At 38.9% G+C, this 17,715-nt stretch overlaps 2 protein-coding genes across 4 annotated transcripts in view; one reads left to right on the plus strand and one right to left on the minus strand.

The window, feature by feature from the left end:
• The window catches only part of syne1a (spectrin repeat containing, nuclear envelope 1a), a 128,531-nt gene extending 127,038 nt beyond the window's left edge, over positions 1-1,493 (plus strand). For both annotated transcript variants that reach the window (XM_082147623.1, XM_082147624.1), the window contains one exon: positions 634-1,493. In XM_082147623.1, the coding sequence (XP_082003749.1) occupies positions 634-895 (262 nt within the window). In that variant the 3' untranslated portion in view covers positions 896-1,493. The remainder of the gene's footprint in view (positions 1-633) is intronic.
• On the minus strand, positions 1,287-17,134 carry esr1 (estrogen receptor 1). 2 transcript variants are annotated; one of them, XM_082147637.1, is made up of 9 exons: positions 17,004-17,134; positions 16,025-16,493; positions 13,788-14,011; positions 8,610-8,726; positions 8,011-8,343; positions 5,975-6,113; positions 4,716-4,849; positions 3,495-3,678; positions 1,287-2,954 (listed from the first exon to the last, which is right to left on the minus strand). In XM_082147637.1, the coding sequence occupies exons 2-9, from the start codon at positions 16,474-16,476 to the stop codon at positions 2,732-2,734; spliced, it is 1,806 nt and encodes a 601-aa protein (XP_082003763.1). In that variant the 5' UTR covers positions 16,477-16,493; positions 17,004-17,134; the 3' UTR covers positions 1,287-2,731. The 2 variants fall into 2 exon arrangements, with proteins under 2 accessions (XP_082003763.1, XP_082003764.1); XM_082147638.1 differs by having other exon boundaries at positions 16,025-16,460; positions 17,004-17,095.
• Between the last annotated feature and the right edge of the window lie 581 nt (positions 17,135-17,715).

The following is a 17,715-nucleotide window of genomic DNA, read 5'->3' on the forward strand; positions in this document are numbered from 1 at the left end:
TATTGAAATGTATCAGTCATTTTCCAAACCATGTACTTTTTTTTTGTGTTGCTTTCATTGTTTTTTGCAGTTTTATTTTTATGATGCTCTCCAGCTCATCTCTGCCTTATATCAGAGAAAAATACATAAAGGCAGCCATATTGTGTAAAACCTAATAGTAACTTTCATTAACAAACATAACATGTATGTAATGCTTAACAAAAGTTTTTTTATTTACATTGAAATAGATAGAAATGCCTTACACCTCAATTCATATATATTTAATATTTGAATATACATGAATTGCTGATTTGTTAAGCATTATATCATGTTTTTTGTGACTTCTTAATGAAATATATTATTAAGTATTACAAAATATGGAAGTGTCTTTGATTATAACACAAATATGGGAAGCGATATCTGTCTAGAGATTTAATGTGTGCAATCTTTCAGCGAGTTATGATAATATGCAAATAGCTAAACAATGACAGGCACGGAAAAAAACATTTTGCTTGGTTTTAAGATGGTTAACTTTTTTTTAAACGAATCACATGATAAACTGAATAGCAGAAGCTCTGTGTTACTCGAGACATTTCCGTGTGTGTCATCAGAATGGACTTATAAATGATAATCTATTGGTATGATGTTTTGTAGGTTGCCCAGCGGTTCTGGCTGCGCTTCGTCTCACTCTGGTTCCTCCGGGTCACAAGGTGGCGCTGCTGTGGCTCGCTGCCAGCCCTTTCTGCTGCGAGTGCTCCGGGCGGCTCTGCCACTGCAGCTCCTACTGCTGCTCATAGTGGGCCTGACCTGTCTGGTACCCATGACTGAGCAGGATTACAGCTGTGCCCATGCCAACAATTTCGCCCGTTCTTTTCATCCCATGCTCCGCTACACCAACGGCCCACCACCTGTATGAGACTTTACTAATGCCTTCATATGTTTCATATTACACTGCAGGACACAGAATGGACTAGTGTTAGCCAAAGCGGATTGTTCCTGTTCCTGTATAGTTACTGCTGCTAATTTTATTTTTCACTAAACTGTACTCTTGAACTCATTGCAGTGTAGACCAGTGTTGGACAGCCAGACTGGTGAACCTCTTCTGTCCCAAGGAAACAGAGGAAAAATCATATATAATTATGTACTAAATAGCACTGACACAAGCATAAGGTACTGCACTTATACCGTCCAAGAAAATGGCCAAAATTATTTGCTTAGGCTAAAGAAAGTTTTATTTTTATTTATTTTTTATTTAAAACTGTAGAAAAAAAGTTATTTTCAATATTATTTAAATAAGATTTTGCATGACAATTCAAATGTATTTTTTATTTGATGGCATGTTCACAGTTATTATTTTATTTTTGTCCAGAAATGTAAAACAGTCATTACCATCATCTGTTAATTTGTGTGATATAACAATATGACAAAAACATTAATTATGATTACAATGTCTATGCCTATTTATCTATGTACAGTTTGCTAATGCTGACAATAAAGACACATCTTTTCATTTAGTATATTTTTCAACTATTCTTTATAATTAATTGAGCCAAATTAACATTTCCACATGTAGGTCCTTCATAATCAAAACTTGTACTGTACCAATCATAACATTCAAGTATCAAATATAATAGATGATAAATGCAAAGTACAAGTCTACTGGACTATGACCAAACACATTCACAGATTTGCGGGAAAATGTGACAATGCAGTTTACATCGTAATATAAGACAGTCAGTGTCCTTCACATTGATGAAATTTAGCTCTTGTTAGCATTTACATGTCATGTTAACATGGCCATAAAACTAATTACAGCACTTTAATACAGCAAAAATAGGATTTAAGATTTTGTGATATCAGCCAACCAATAAGTAAACGTCTTTGTAGAAAAAAAAGATGCTACTAATGTCACCACTGATCACTGAGCCATTTGAGTTAACATTACGTTATTGTTAACATTAAAAAGAGCAATGATTCGTATCGAGAAATAGCTCTTCAATTGCGAGACTAAATCATGATGCATTAACATAAACTGTTTTATGAAATTACTTTTTCTTGTTTTTCTTTGTTCTAAGAGTAACTTTTCTCCTCTGCGGTTTTGAGTTTGGTCACACTTTATATTCGTGTTCGTGTTACTTTATATTAAGAGCTGATTGTAATTATACATAGCTATTGTTATTGCCATAATGTAAATAATTATAACAAACCACTTCAGTGATTGACAGATCAGATTTGACAGTGAAATGTCAATATAACAGGAATATTTAATGTCTAAATGTTCAGCAATTAAACAGATTTTACTTGCAAAAATGCTAGTTACTAATACACTTCACCTGCTCTTGGTTGTCCTTTTAAAAACATTTTTTTTATTAATTTTTTTTATTTTGAGTGAGTTTGTGATGTTAAAGCTGCCACTCAATAGATATTAAAATAAAATAAAAAGAATTAGCAGCTTCTACAGAAACCTGTCTCTCAATGCACCAAAAAGAGCCCTTTTTCTCAAGTCTGAGAAAATGTCTTGAATCCCTGTAATAAGCTTTGACAAAAAACTCATGAATCAAGTGACCATAGATGTACAGTGTTTAGGAGCCAACCTGTGTGTTTCTACAAATAGGTTCATTTCAAATGTGTTAATTTCTAGATTCAAATCTAAAGTGGACTCTGATAAGGCACAAGGAGAGACTCCACCTTTGTTTTGAATCACGGTTCTTATTACTTCAGCTGTTGGGATTGTATATGGTACATAGGTCAGTCAGGGGTCTGGACTTTGGCTGAGACAGGCAGTGTTGGGCTGCATGGCTCCAGGTCCTCTGGTGGATGGTGTAGACGGGGAGTCTTTCTCACTCTGTGCCCTCAGTCGCTGCACTTCTCCTGGGGATTGGAATCGCTGGGCATCCAGCATCTCCAGCAAAAGATCATACAGCGGGACTCGATTCTTACATTTCATATGGTATAAGTGCTCCATTCCTTTGTTGCTTTAAAAAAAAACAAAAAAACATTACGAATATAACGTGCTTGACTGATATAAGCAATAATAATTTTTACTAGTGTTGCTAATAAAGGGAAGAAGGACCCATCAAGTGGGTAAAACACCCTTTTCAACTCTCTTATACAGCAAAAACTGGAATATTGTGAAAATTATTCTGTTTGAATCGAATTTAAAATGTCATTTATTCCTGTGATGGAAAGATGAATTTTCAGGAGCCATAACTCTATTAACATAACTCATTCTAATGTGCTGATTTATTTATTTTTTTTATCAATTTTGAAAACAGTTGTGTTGTTCAGTTTTTGTAGAAACCATGATTTTTTTTTTTCAGGATTCCTTGATGAATAGAAAGTCCAAAAGAACAGCATTTATTTTCAAATTGAATATAATTATTGCAAAAGTCTTTACTGACATTTTTGATCAATTTAATGCATCCATGATGAAAAATAAAATCTTACAGAGCCAAATCTTTAGAATGGTAGTGTACGATGTTAAATGTTTTGATTTGTTATCTATCTGAGTTTACCTCATGTGTCTGATGTGGGAGAGCAGTAGCAGGAGCTGCGCCTGACGCCGGGACTGCAGCTGCAGAGAGGCACCGGATTTACTGATGCCGTAAATGAGGGCATCAGTGATGTTGTCCAGCATGCACTGCACCATGAAGCTGTCCATCAGGGGCTCTGCTGGACTGGAGCAGAATGAAAATGCACCTGACCAGACAGAAAAGATGAAGTAATAACTATTTAAACATTACATATGAATTGACACCTGGGACATGTTTAGGGTTGTGTGTGTGATATGCATTAGAATGTTAAGTGATGACATTATTTTATGCATAGATGATGCTGAGTACATTAGCATGCACAGGTTTGAGGATTTATTTACCGGTATTTTTTATTTTATTTATTTTTTTGATTGAAATTAATAATAATAATAATAATAATAATAATAATAATTAAATTAATTTAATTATTAATTATTACATTTATTTTTTTGATTGAAATTAATACTTTTATATAGCAATGATGCATTAAATGGATCAAAAGTAAAGACCTTTTTAATATTAGAAAAAAACATTTGTTTATATATATATATATGTTTTAAAAAAACATCCCAGTTTCTACCAAAATATTAAGCAGCACAACTGTTTTTATAATAATTCACATTGATAAAAATAAGAAATGTTTGTTGAGCAGCAAATCAGCATATTATAATAATTTCTGAAGGATCATGTGACTGAAGGCTGGAGTAAAATATTACTGTTTTTGGCCTTGGTGAGCATGAAAAGACTTTCAAAAGTTTGAAAAAATCTTACCGACCATAAACTTTTATACGGTAGTGCACAGTTAAACAAGTAAGGGATTCCAAAAAAGGGATCATGAAGGGGTTTATTTTGTGGTAATGACCGGCTGACTTAATTACATAAAAAGTTACATTCAACTATATTTAATTATTACATTTAAAATCAAACATTTCCCTTTCATTGTTTTTAGCCTTCAGTTAGCAAGCTAACAGTTTAGCCTTCTAGTTTAGCATAGCACTGGTTTAGAAAAGCTCTTTTGTTTATCTAGAACATAATGTGTGGAGGAGAATGAATGATTGACCAATCAGAATCAAGTATTCCAGGGAACTGTATAATTACATAATATCAAAGGAAGCTCTGAAGTTTCTTCTTTTCCCAAGCACTCAAATCAAATCTAAAGAGCCTATTAATAATCTGTTTGACTTTCTGTTACCACAGACTCACCAGAATTGAGAAGTATGACGGCTTTAAGGCATACAAATTCCTCCAGCTTGAGTTTGAGACTGCGGAATCGAGCCACAGTCGCCAAAAGCATGTCGAAAATCTCAGCCATCCCCTCGACACATTCTCCTTCATTCCTGTAAAGAGGAAGACCAGCACTTTATATATGCTAGGAGATCATTTGGGGCATTTACCGTGATATGTGCCTTAAAATGGACCTTCTTTTTTCTTTCTGTGAGCATTGTACGTGCTTTTTGCTGCTTGCGTGAGAGCAAAGACTGGACCTGTGATGGACTCTCTGTAGATATTCTGTCTTTCATCAGTTCTTATCCTATCATAGCAGTCTTTCTCTCTCTCTCTCTCTCTCTCTCTCTCTCTCTCTCTCTCTCTATCTCTCTCTCTCTCTCTCTCTCTCATTCAACCATTTTATCTTGTCATTTCAGTCTCTTCCCAATTTTACTCACTCTTTCTCTTTCGTCTTCCAGGATGCTATAATAAACCTCCAAGCTCACTTTGCTTCACTTTTTACGGATGCTAGTTTTGATTAGATTCGTATTTCCTCAGTCAGCGATGATGCTGTTCTTCAAAAGCCCTTTACAGAGGCTTGTTCCCAATCAGGTCCTCTTTAATTACATGCTACTTGTGACATGACCTTCTGAAGAGGAGCACAAGGCTCTCAGGTAAATAGTTCACATCCTTTTTAACAATCTAGTTTTCATTTTACAATCATTCAATCTCATTTTATAAGGCACATCCCTCTGCAGGGCTCATCCTTTCTGCGGGGGATAAAACCACATGCTGCTCAATGTTCTTTAAAAAAATTGAGGCAAAACTAGTCACACATAAAGGGAATGCATCAGGTCAATGTGACATCTCAAAAAGCTCACAATCACACTCACAGCATTAGTATCACGTAAAACTGTCTGAGACTAAAATAAAAGCCCAGGATTTCATTAGAGTATAACAGGTGTTCCCACAGGTTTCTGTCACGGCATGTTGGTGCTTTGTCATTCCTCTTAACAGTCAAGCGAGGCTAAATGTAATCAAAACAACTGAATGTGTTTTCAAAGCTTTATAAATTGTGACTGCACTTTTCCATGTCCAAATAGATTAATAAAAGTGTTTCTAAAATAGTTATTAGATTAGGTTTGAGCTTTATTTTTTCTTTAGCCTAACTAAATGAGTTGTATGTATGCCAAAAAAAAGTGGAAATACTTAGATTGTTTTTTGTCCTACAAGAGAAGGTGCAGAACATCCAGTACCTATCGAGGATGAGATCTTGAGCAAAGATGAGTTTTCCAGGTGAATGAATGGACCTCCATATGAGGCCGATCATCAACACCTCCAGCCAAGAGCTCTCCAACAACTGAACCTGGTCATGCAGAGAGAGGTCCTGGAACCCTGGAGAGAACAGTCACATCATGCTTCATGCACTGCCCTTAACATATTTATGATCAGTAAGATGTTTTTTAAAGGAATTGTTTCCTGAGCAGAAAATTTGCATATTAGGATGATTTCTTGGCTCACCCCAAGTTTCTAATATATTCTGGTCCCTAAATATGGTTAAGGTCCTTCCTTCAATGTAAATCTATGGGATTTTTCACCCACCATCACTTAGGAAAGTAACAGCCCACCTCTTCTCAACAAGCTGCATGATTTGAGGTATCATTCACGAATGTAGGACGGGTTGCAAATCAAATTTAAAGGGGACCTATTATGCAAAATTCACTTTTACATGGTGTTTGAACATAAATGTGTGTCCACCCAATCCTCTTTTTAAATCCCCATAAATCATAAGCAGTGTCTCAGAACAAGCCGTTTGCAGATTGTAGCTTTTGTGACATCACAAATGCTTAGGCCCCGCCCACGACTGCTGACGGACTCTGCCCTATTGCCTTAGCTCCTCCCCTAAGTGAGCTGTACACAGTCTGCCATGTTTATCTCCACGCCAGAGCATTTAACAGCAGAATTCAAGTAAGAAATGTATTCTTATTAAAGCTACTAAGTTGTTCAGTCAAGAGCAGTGAGTGATTTTCAATTTTTCTTTTGTTTTTTGATTCATATCAACAGCATATACAGCAGTATACTGTATATTACGCTGTTTTCACTTTAATACACAGATACAATATACACATTCGATTTCTTTACTTGCTGTTTACATTCACAGACACAACCGACTGTGTTTATGTGTACTTCGTGTGTTTTAGACATAACCTTGTGTGTATTTGACAGTTTAAGTGCAATAAGATGTGAAAGAGAACTTAGTTTAATACTCACGGGACACGCCGTCTAACAGCCGGATTTCTGTGCGCGTGCTTCGGATGTGTGCACTCAGAAAACCATGTATCAGGAATTATGGCTTTAAAATGCATGCAGATAATAAACTTTCATGATGACGAAGAACTGCAATGTCATGTGAGCGTGACCGCGGTAGAGATGATAATCAAAACCAACAGATCTTTTGTTAGTTTTTGGCAGAGTATCTGAGGCACGAGCTGTAAAGGCTCTGCCCTCTTCTGGAAAGTAGGGCGGGGAGCAGCAGCTCATTTGCATTTAAAGATACATGCACGAAACCAGCATGTTTTTCCTTCCACATTTACAATATGGTGTAGTAAATGATCTGTGGGGTATTTTGAGCTGAAACTTCACAGACACATTCTGGAGGCACCTGAGACTTATATTACATTTGGTAAAACGGGGCATAATAGGTCCCCTTTAATACTAGTAATATTAGTGATGCATACATTTTAAAGAAATAAAAAATAAAATAAGGCATATTTCATTTCTATGATTGAAATGACCTTCCTTTGTGATGTATAAAAGAGGGTTAGAAGAGTAATGATTAGCATGTTTCAGTAAATAATTCTGGAATATGAAATTTTGGTGTTGTCACCTTCACATATAACATTAAAGTCTTGTCCGCTGTATCTCATGAGATAAATTGTTTATTTTTCTCCGAAGGAGGGTTAATTAAGAAATCTGAACATCAAATATAATGTCTCCCTTAAAGTCCCAGCAGGTGTCTTTATGTGTGCTGAGCTCAGCTGGAGGCCAATCGAACTGAGCCGCAGCACAGATCACTGTAATAACACCCATGCTCTTTATCTTTGTGTCTGTGACCTCGTCATTTGACTCTCTGCCACCTGTGCTGTTGAAAACTGCTGCCACGGTTACAAAAACTGGCAAGGCTGTCACCGGGGACACTTTCTCAGAAGTGCCTCCTTCACATTTAAAAAAATTACCTTTGATGCTGCACTCACAATTAAAGCAACTTTAATTGATCTTTGAAAAATTTCACCTGGTACTTTCTTAGCCCAGGCGATCATGTGGACGAGTTCTTTGTCAGCCATGTTTGTGAGCAGGGACATCATGGTGATCTCGGTGTACGGGGGGCTGTGCTTCTGACGTGAACAGACAGCCGGTGGTTCTGCACCCAGAAGCAACACCAGCACCTGGTCAGGTGGCATGCATAAAGCGCTGACCACCCCTCCGCTGCTCTTCTTCCTCTTGTCCTGAGCTGTCCTCAGTCCGACACGGCTTGACAGCTCATTGTAGCTCTTGTCACGATCCTCATTACTGCTCTTCCTCCGCTCACGCCTGATAGCGCGGCCACCGCGGTCCTTACGAATACCTGCAATGGAAAAGATGCGGGCCAAACAATTTGAAAAAAGAGAAAGATGAAAGCCTGTACAGTACATGTGAACAAGCTTGTCACAGTCTGATTATATGAGGTAGTTGATGGGAGACATGCCTTTATGTATATGTGTGTATATTTAATTTACATTTAACACACACATAGGCCTATAGGCTTAAAATCATGATTGTGATGGAGGTCATGTTTATGTGAGACTTAAAGAGAGAGAAAGGAAGAGAAAAGTAGGAATATATTTGATGTACCTCCTTTCATCATGCCTACTTCATAACACTTGCGTAGTCTGCATGCTTGGCAGCTCTTCCTGCGGTTTCTGTCAATAGTGCACTGGTTGGTCGCCGGACAAACATAGTCATTGTGACCTAGAGGCAGAGGAACGAAGTAGAGCTTGTTATTGATCATTCTTTTACCTTCAAGTTCTTGCTTAAACAGCAAAATGCCTAAGCATATGCCAGATCTTTCTTCATTTTACTACTTTTTTAAGATCAGCTTTCAGAGATGTTTTTTATTTTTTAACTCCGTATAAGAGATGTGTAAATATTGTTCTGTCACAAGCGACAAAGAGTGCAGTGCAGTGCATCAGTGGCCTTGGATCTGATTAAGCACTGAGAGCAGGTACATGCTGTTCCAGTTCTCCAGATGAAATTTTAAATTAGATGAGTGTGTCACAGCCAGAAATGTCACAGACCTACACACAAACACATACACACGGACATCCAAAAACCATGCACATAATCCTAGTGAGGTATGTTTGCAATAGGAAATTATACAACAGAGAAATCAAAATATTCATAACAAGATTTGGATGTGAACAAAATCATAGTAGCAAAAACATTTTAGTGTAATAAGACATTTTGCGGAGCAAGCAAAGATGCCCTGGGAACTGTTGAGAGCAATTCACACCACCATGCCCATTAGAAAGACTCAGGTTATTCCCTGAAACTACTGCTCAACAAAATCACTTTAACAATTTCAAATTCCTAAACCGTCATCTGCAATGACGGCAAAGCTTGTGGGTTGCTTCCGATCAGCAGTGATGAGAATTTACCAATTTACTAACAGTCTTCTACTGTGCCACAAGTCACACAAAATGTTAATGATGGTAATGTGTCAGAACAAACAATGCATCGCACTCTTCTGCATATGGGGCTGCGTAGCCGCAGACCAATCAGAGTGTCTATGATGACCCCTGACCACCATCGAAAGCCCCTACAATGAGCACACGAGTGTCGGAACTGGACCTTGGAGCAGTGGAAGGTCACCTGGTCTGATGAGTCCGGTTTTCTTTTACATCACGTGGATGGCCGTGTGTGTGTGCACCATTTACCTGGAGAAGTGATGGCAGGGAGGAGGGAGTGTGATGCCTCTGCTGGGAAACCCTGTGTCCGACCATTCATGTGAACGTAAATTTCACACGTGCCTCCTACCTAAACATTGTTGCAGACCAGGTACACTTCTTCATGACAATGGTGTTCCCTGGTGGAATTGGCCTCTTTCAGCAGGATAATGCACCCTGTCACACTGCACACATTGTTCAGGAATGGTTTGAGGAAGAGTTCAAGGTGTTTCCCTGGCCTCCAAATTCCCCAGACCCCAATACAATTGAGCATCTGTGGGATGTGCTGGAACAACAAGTTCGATCCAAAGAGGCTCCTCACACCCTCCAGGTGCTCACATCTGCTGCTAACATCTGGGTGCCAGATACCACAGGACACCTTTAGTCCATGCCTTGGCGGGTCGCGCTGTTTTGACAGCATGCGGAGGACCAACAGCATATTAGATAGGTGGACATATTGTTTTGGCAGGAATTTTTAAAGGTGAACTAAGTAACTTTTTTACCTTAACCGAACAGCTTCGGAGTCATTGGAATAGTTATATGACTTTTTTCGGGTTGAATGGTGGTCGTCTCGCACCCCCCAAGCGCCTGTGAGCGGAAAAACCACCCTTGCAACTTTGAGCCGGCGAGCCTGATATCAGGTCTCGCGATGTAACGAATTGCTTTACGGCAAAAAAAAATCTGCTAAAATTCTGTCATTATTGCGCTCCCTCACGCTGTCAGTAGCACCTCAATGCAGTACACGAGATCCGGGGGGCGGAGTTGGATCCAGATATAAGGGGTGGAGATTGGTAGGTTTAGGGGTGGGTTTAGGGATCAGGGGGTGGAGATGGGTAGGTTTAGGGATCAGGGGGTGGAGATGGGTAGGTTTAGGGGTGGGTTTAGGGATTAAGGGGTGGAGATGGGTAGGTTTAGGGATCATGGGGTGGAGATGGGTAGGTTTAGGGGTGGGTTTAGGGATTAAGGGGTGGAGATGGGTAGGTTTAGGGATCAGGGGGTGGAGATGGGTAGGTTTAGGTATATGTAAGGTGGGAGGAGTTGGATCTGGATCCGACTCCTCCCCGTGGCGCGAAGACGACGTTTTAAAGAATGTCCCATCTGCTTTGATGTCGTTGATCTACTAGCCTCTGGTATCTGAGAGTCGCCAACGAGTTTTTCGACAGTGTTGTCAAATATCTATTCCGAAGCTGTAGGGGGAGCTCTATAGAGAAACCTGCGAGCAAAAAGCGAGAATACAGCGAAGAAATTCCCGAAACTGCATAGCCCTGCTTTAAGTACCGTATTTTCCGCACTATAAGGCGCACCGGATTATAAGGCGCACCTTTAATGAATGGCCTATTTTAGAACTGTTTTCATATATAGGGCGCACCGGATTATAAGGCGCATAGAATAGAAGATACTGCAGTCAAACGTTTGACTGGGTTTGCGTTATGCAGTGGTCACCAACCTTTTCAAGCCTAAGATCACATCCAAAGTCCAAATGTAAACCAAGATCTACCACTTGCAAAAAAATATGAAAAAACAAGTGGCTGAGCTGTAAAACCTTGTTTATACTCGACGCGTCCGCATGAGCGCGAAGGTAATAAAAAACTAATATCCGTCCATACCAGACCATACAACTGATTTAGACGCGCAAACTGGGTGCCGGTGTGATGAGATTTACTAATATCCGTCTGCTCGGGCAGATTCGGCTCAAAGTCGTGCATCTTCGGATGCGGAGGCGCGCGCGCGGCAAAATGACGTCATTGTGACAGCGCGCGCGCCTCCGCACCCGAAGATGCACGACTTTGAGCCGAATCTGCCCGAGCAGACGGATATTAGTAAATCTCATCACACCGGCACCCAGTTTGCGCGTCTAAATCAGTTGTATGGTCTGGTGTTCAGTCTAAAATAAAACAGTATAAATGCCTCGTCTGTTTGGGGAGGTGCGCGCGCAGTCAGCGGAGGCTCGCGCTCCGGTGCCAGGCGAAAGTATACAAGGTTTAAGTCAGCGGTTGTTTTACAGACATTAATATAAGGCGCCAGATCCATATATAAAGCGCTCCGGATTATAAGGCGCACTGTCGTTTTTTGAAAAAATTAAAGGCTTTTAAGTGCGCCTTATAGTGCGGAAAATACGGTAAATCTTATTTTTTTTATTTTTAAGTAAAAGGTTTGTTTATTCCTCATAGAAAACCTGGTATTAAGTTGTTTGTAAAAAAAAAATTGCAGGGATCTCAAATTCAAATTATATGAAACAATTATACTCAAATTCAAATCGCAGGAAGTAAAAATGTATTTACTCTTGTTTTATTGTCTTGCTTCTGCTCTTCTCTCTGCCTTCCTGTCCCGTCTGTCTTCTCTCTCTTTAAACATCATGTCTCTCTATCATTCTGTACTCCCTTATTCTCACTGTAATTCCCCTCACCCAGTGTGTCCTGAAAACCCATTTGTCAGGCACACACTTACAGTCATTTTCCTCCAGTTTCTCGCTCAGTTTTCCTCACCAAAATGGCAGTTCAATTAGCAGCAGTTACCTGCCCCAAGAAAGAGCTCATCAGGAGCTTGTGTGTCAGGGTCGAGACTCGAGTTCAAAACATCTACCCAGCCTCTCATCTCACCAAACCCACCCAGGTCTGCACCCCCTTCAACACAATACAGAACTGCAAATAAGGTGTAGGCAGAGACATCTGTGAGCAGTCTTTGTACATGTCAGCCTCTCGTCAGATTTAGTACATGTGAGACTTTGATTTTCACCTTTTTCTGTCACCTTCAAAAGGGAGGACAATAGTGAACATGCAAGGATGATTACATTCTACACATTTTCACACATTCAAAATTGTATTTGAAAGCACAAGGGCATGAATTGAAAATAGAATCAATGAATCAAGGAAAATCTAATTATTTTTTCTTTTTGCCAGCACCCATATATTTTTGGACATATTATGTGACTGAGAAAACTATGTGCTCTAAATTATCAACCTTTTTCTAAGGATGAATTTGTTATTAGTATTGCTTGCAGATGCTTAGGATTATTATCAGAGGATTATTAATGGCCATTGTTATGCATATGTATAGCCTACTAGAATTCAATCATTTTATTGAGCAAGTATGTTCTTTAAAGTCACTATAAAATTAAAATGGACAATTCTTGGTTTTTAATCCAATGTTGCACAATTTATTATAAATTATTTGCCCATGCTCATAATTATTTTTTTTAACTCATGTGCCCTCGTAACATTTAAAGTTTGCATAAAACAGAATTTGCGACAGTCTTTTCTTCTCTATTGTGATGTTTATCCGAGTCAAATATTAGTGAAATTATGCAATATTCCATTAAAAATAAGATTTGTCCATTTTGATTTCATGATGACTTTAATCAAAATAACTTCCCATCACCCTTGCAGTGATAGGCTATCTCTTTTCTGATGACGTGTTTTTTGGCGCGAGGGTGGGATAACCTGTCAATCACCTGAGATCGGTGTTTTTGCATTCCACTTCACTGCTTTGCTATTTAACTATGTAAACACGCGCTAGACTGTGCGCTCGAGCGTCGCGTCTTTTTCCGCGTCTCGCGCATGACACAGCGTTTTAATAAACGCGTCATTCAAGTTAAAAGAAGTTCATTTTTTACGAACAAAAAGGCGATTTTCTAAACCTTGCATTTCTCCACTGCTCTCCATCTCCCGTTTTTTTTACGCAAAACGTGTTCTGTGTGATGCTCCGTGTTCGTGCGTTCCTAATCCCAACAGACTTTGAAGCTTTTGGGATTTTTTCGGTGATTCTTTCTTACATCGTTTCGCCAATAGGTGGCGACAATTGCTGTGTTTTTGAGTGAGTCATTTAATAATTCACTTCAACACGTTAGGCTACTTTGCTATGTTCGGAACAATTGACTGCGCACTTTTTGTTTGGATCTATTTTCAGTGGCAAGAATAGAAAATAGACTAAATTAACTCCAATAAAAGTAAGTTACTTAATAATCACGTTTGTTTTAAACAATCGGTTCTGAATGTCAGCAAAGCTTAGCTGTGAGTACTTGCAGCCGAATCACAGCCGTGCTTATGTTCAGAACAGCAGGGATTGCGTGTTGTAACATGCTGGCTACCTTGAATGCTTCTCTTGAAGAAAGCTTTGCATCCCTCACAGGACCAGACTCCATAATGATAGCCAGAGGCATAGTCACTGCACACCGCACAGAAGCGCGTCTCCTTCTCTGAATCAAACCCTCCTGCAGCTCTTGATCCGGTGTACATCTCCTGCCTGTCAGTCGCACTGCACAACACCTCACACAGACCAACACCTGCCTGCTGAGAAGACACCACACTGGACCTGGAGACAGACAGAGGTCAGATGTCAATATACAGTGGATAATAATGGTAACATCCAGGCCAAGTTCCAACCACCATTGAGGACAAACTGACTTTTGTGTTTTACTGATTCACTTGATGGCACGCTTACAAATAATTCAGTAGGCCTATTAAAACTCTGGCAGATGTAGATGCGTGGTAAATTATTTCCATGTTATGGTCGGTAAATGACAGATTTTGAAGACGATCGTATTTGAACAAATTACATTGGGAATGTAGGCCTCACAACATTATAGATATCGTTTCTGCGATTTGCTAAAGATTCAATTTAACAGTGTTATTAAATTAAAAGTGCTATTAAAAATAGCCTATTTTCCTATTAAAAAAGGAGATCATGTACGTGACTGCAAGCAGCGGACTAGTGTGACCATTCCCGTTTCCTTTTGACCCCTTGTTCCAGTGTTTGTAAATATTTATTTTATCTTTAATTCTGATGTCCAGCAGATATATTGCATAACCTCATAAATGGACTGCAGTTATGTCCAATGTCACCAACTGTCAAACTTGAGGTCTCCAAGCAGCCTAAAGCAGAGATGCATTGTCACTTCTTGAAGTGAAACTGTAATATACGCCTTTGACAAAAGATTTAAACAACAGGTTTGACTAAAAATAGTCTCTTCAACATGTGCTGTGATTTTTTATTTATTTAAATAATTTCTTCTTAGTTTATTTAAAAGTGAAAAATGTGCTCCCTGTGCATTCAGACACGACGTGATCATTCCAATACCACGGTTGTTTTCACTAATAGTACTTTCCTCAAGGTCTACAGACAGGATTGAATCAGAAACTTTACAAATGTACACTTCTTTTTGTGACGGGTGTACTTCAGTCAACATGTCGGATAGTGGTGTTTACAATCCTAACCTTCTTTTCCAAGAAGTCAAGAAATACTAATAATTAACAGCCCAAACATAGAGCATAAAGTAACAACATATTAAAATAAACCGTAATTAGTTCAAGAGCACAGAGTATATGTCAGAGAACACTTGATGTGACACCGGACACGAAAAGGTCAAGTGCTTTGTATGTGTCTGTGTATTCCTTAAACATACTCAATGATTTCTCACAATCTACACACACATAAGCTAAATATGATCTGTTCTTTAGGGTCATACAGAAAGTATCATATCCTGTTCTAACCACGAGATCAGCGTGTACTTTCTGACCAACAACATCTCATCACCATTTAGTCTGTGAAGAGAAAGAAAATGTATACATGTCCTGCAGGGAAACTAGCATTAAATATTAGTCATACACAACTCACAAACCTATAGCCATAACAATTAGGAACATTAAAAAAAGATGTATTAAATTCAATACGTATAAAATATATGCAACACATCAGTCTTAAAATAAGTTTCACCTTTAAAATATAGTAAAACCTATAATGGCTAAAACAAAAAATAGTTTAGTGTAAATGTTCAAATGGTAAATGTTGGCTAATAATGGTACTTAAATTATTACAAAAGTCATGGTTAGTAAGCAAATTAAACATGTTCACAAAATGAATAAGTGTACAATGTGCCAGAATGGTTTCACCAGGTTTTATGTAAGGTGTCATTTGTAAAAATTAACCTTGGTAAGCAGGTATCCAAGCAGGTTTGAGTTCTAGACCAAACATTATGCCTCAATGAATCATATATCAGGTGTAGATGACCCCCAGAACAACCTCATCTGATTAACTGGACACCTGACAATATTTCATGTCTGTTTTATGATCTTAAACATCTTATATAGTTCCCTTTCCTGTTATATTTCCTGTAGTTTAACCTTGATTTCAACATGAAAATGGCCATAGAAACTTGATTTTAAGAAATAAAAACAAATGATTTTCAGTTTCTACAAAAGATCTTAAAACCAATGTAACTTGTATACCAACTTTATTTTTTAGTTCATTTAGAACTTGGAATTCTGCACCTACAATGGCATCCAAAACATCAACACAACCAGAGCTCATATTTCAAGCTGCACTGACCTGTAGACTGTGCTAGACGAGGTGTCCAGGTAGTAGGACACCTGGTGGGTCGAGTGGTGTCCTCCATGATGGCTCAGGTACGGGGACAGCTGAGGGCTGGTGGGTGCAAACATGAGAGGGCTGCTGGATTCGCCGCCTAACGTCTGCAGATGTTCTTCAACGTGGGGGTCCGTGGGAGCCGGGTAGTATCCGACAGAGGCAGGCTCTGCGGGTGACGTGGTGCCGTAGGTCTGTGTGGGGTCTGGGTACTCATAGGCTCCATCAAGGTAATTGACAGAGGAGCTGGTGCCCCCTGCGCTGTGCTCCTCCTTAGGGTACATGGGTGAGAGTTTGTGGGCAGTGGGCGGTGAGGAAAGTCCCTCCAGGTCTTCTCTCTCCGGGTACAGGTTTGTCCTGTGTCGCTGCCTGGCACCAGCAGCCTCTCCGCTGGTCTGCCCTCCAGACATCACCATGGAAACACACACGCAACCTTAGGGTACAATCTGTTCATAAGCAACCACCATAAAAGACTGTTTCTGTCTTTTTTTTCCACCTCCCACTGTCTTTCTCAAAATCTCTCTCCCTTGTTCTACTTTGCTTCCGCCCCACTCCCCTGCCTACTCCTCCAGTCCTTCTTGGGCTGAGAGTCAAAATGTGATGTTTTTCTAAGATATGTGAGGCTGCTTTCCCTGTTTCTTCTATTTCTTTCTTAAAATACCTTTTTTGTTTTTTCCTTTTCCTTCTCATTTTTTTCTTTTCCTTTTCCTTTTTCTAGCTTGAAATATTACACTGAAGGAAGGATAAAACACAATGAGCAACACTACAACTGAAAGGTGTATAGTCCAATCTGAGATGAGGTGCTTTTCTATTAAACAGGAAACCGAGAGGACAGGAAACTCAACTGAAACTACTAATAGAACGATATGCTTGATTATAAAACACTAGATCAACAGAGCACATGGAATATCATTTCTTGTGAAAATGAAAACAACGTCCTTACCAAAATTCAAATCAACCCTCTGATTTATAAGTTTAGCATTGATGCATCCCCTCGCTACTGTATCGTTGATTTCCTGTGCCCTTTCTTACTTTCAATGTCTGTAGCTCTGGCTAAAAAAAGAAGAAGAAAAAAAGAAGAGGTAAACAAATTAAAGACAGGTCGATACTGGAGGTCACTCTTCAGAGCAGGTCATGGCAACCAGGTAAACACGAGATAGGAGGTCACCACCTGATTCACTTGCCAGAACCTTTGGATTTCCACTTTACATGCTGCAGACATGAGAAATTATACTTCAAATAATTTATTAACTTTGTTGAATGATTTTTGCAAGAGGTTCACGAGGGACAAACAAGTCTGTCTGTTTGATGATAATCAGTCCTCTGTACCGGCAGCTATTAAAGCTGAAATGGAAAGTGAGTAGGTGTTTGCGCTCATCATTCAATTTTGTATGGGAGGCCTTGGCTAATGAGTTTTGATTTCTCTTGAAAAGGGAAGACATTAGTATTATAGTAATATACACTACTGTTTAAATGTTTGGGGTCAAAAATATCTATATTTTAAAGTATTTAATACTTTTATTCAGTAAGAATGCATTACAATTATCAACAGTGATAGTAAAGACCTATATATATATATATATATATATATCTGTTTCAAATACATTGTTCTTTTGAACTTCCTATTAATCAAAGAATTCTGAAAAAAAATAGCA

This window comes from Leuciscus leuciscus, assembly GCF_965113295.1.
Source record: "Leuciscus leuciscus genome assembly, chromosome: 19".
NCBI lineage: Eukaryota > Metazoa > Chordata > Actinopteri > Cypriniformes > Leuciscidae > Leuciscus > Leuciscus leuciscus.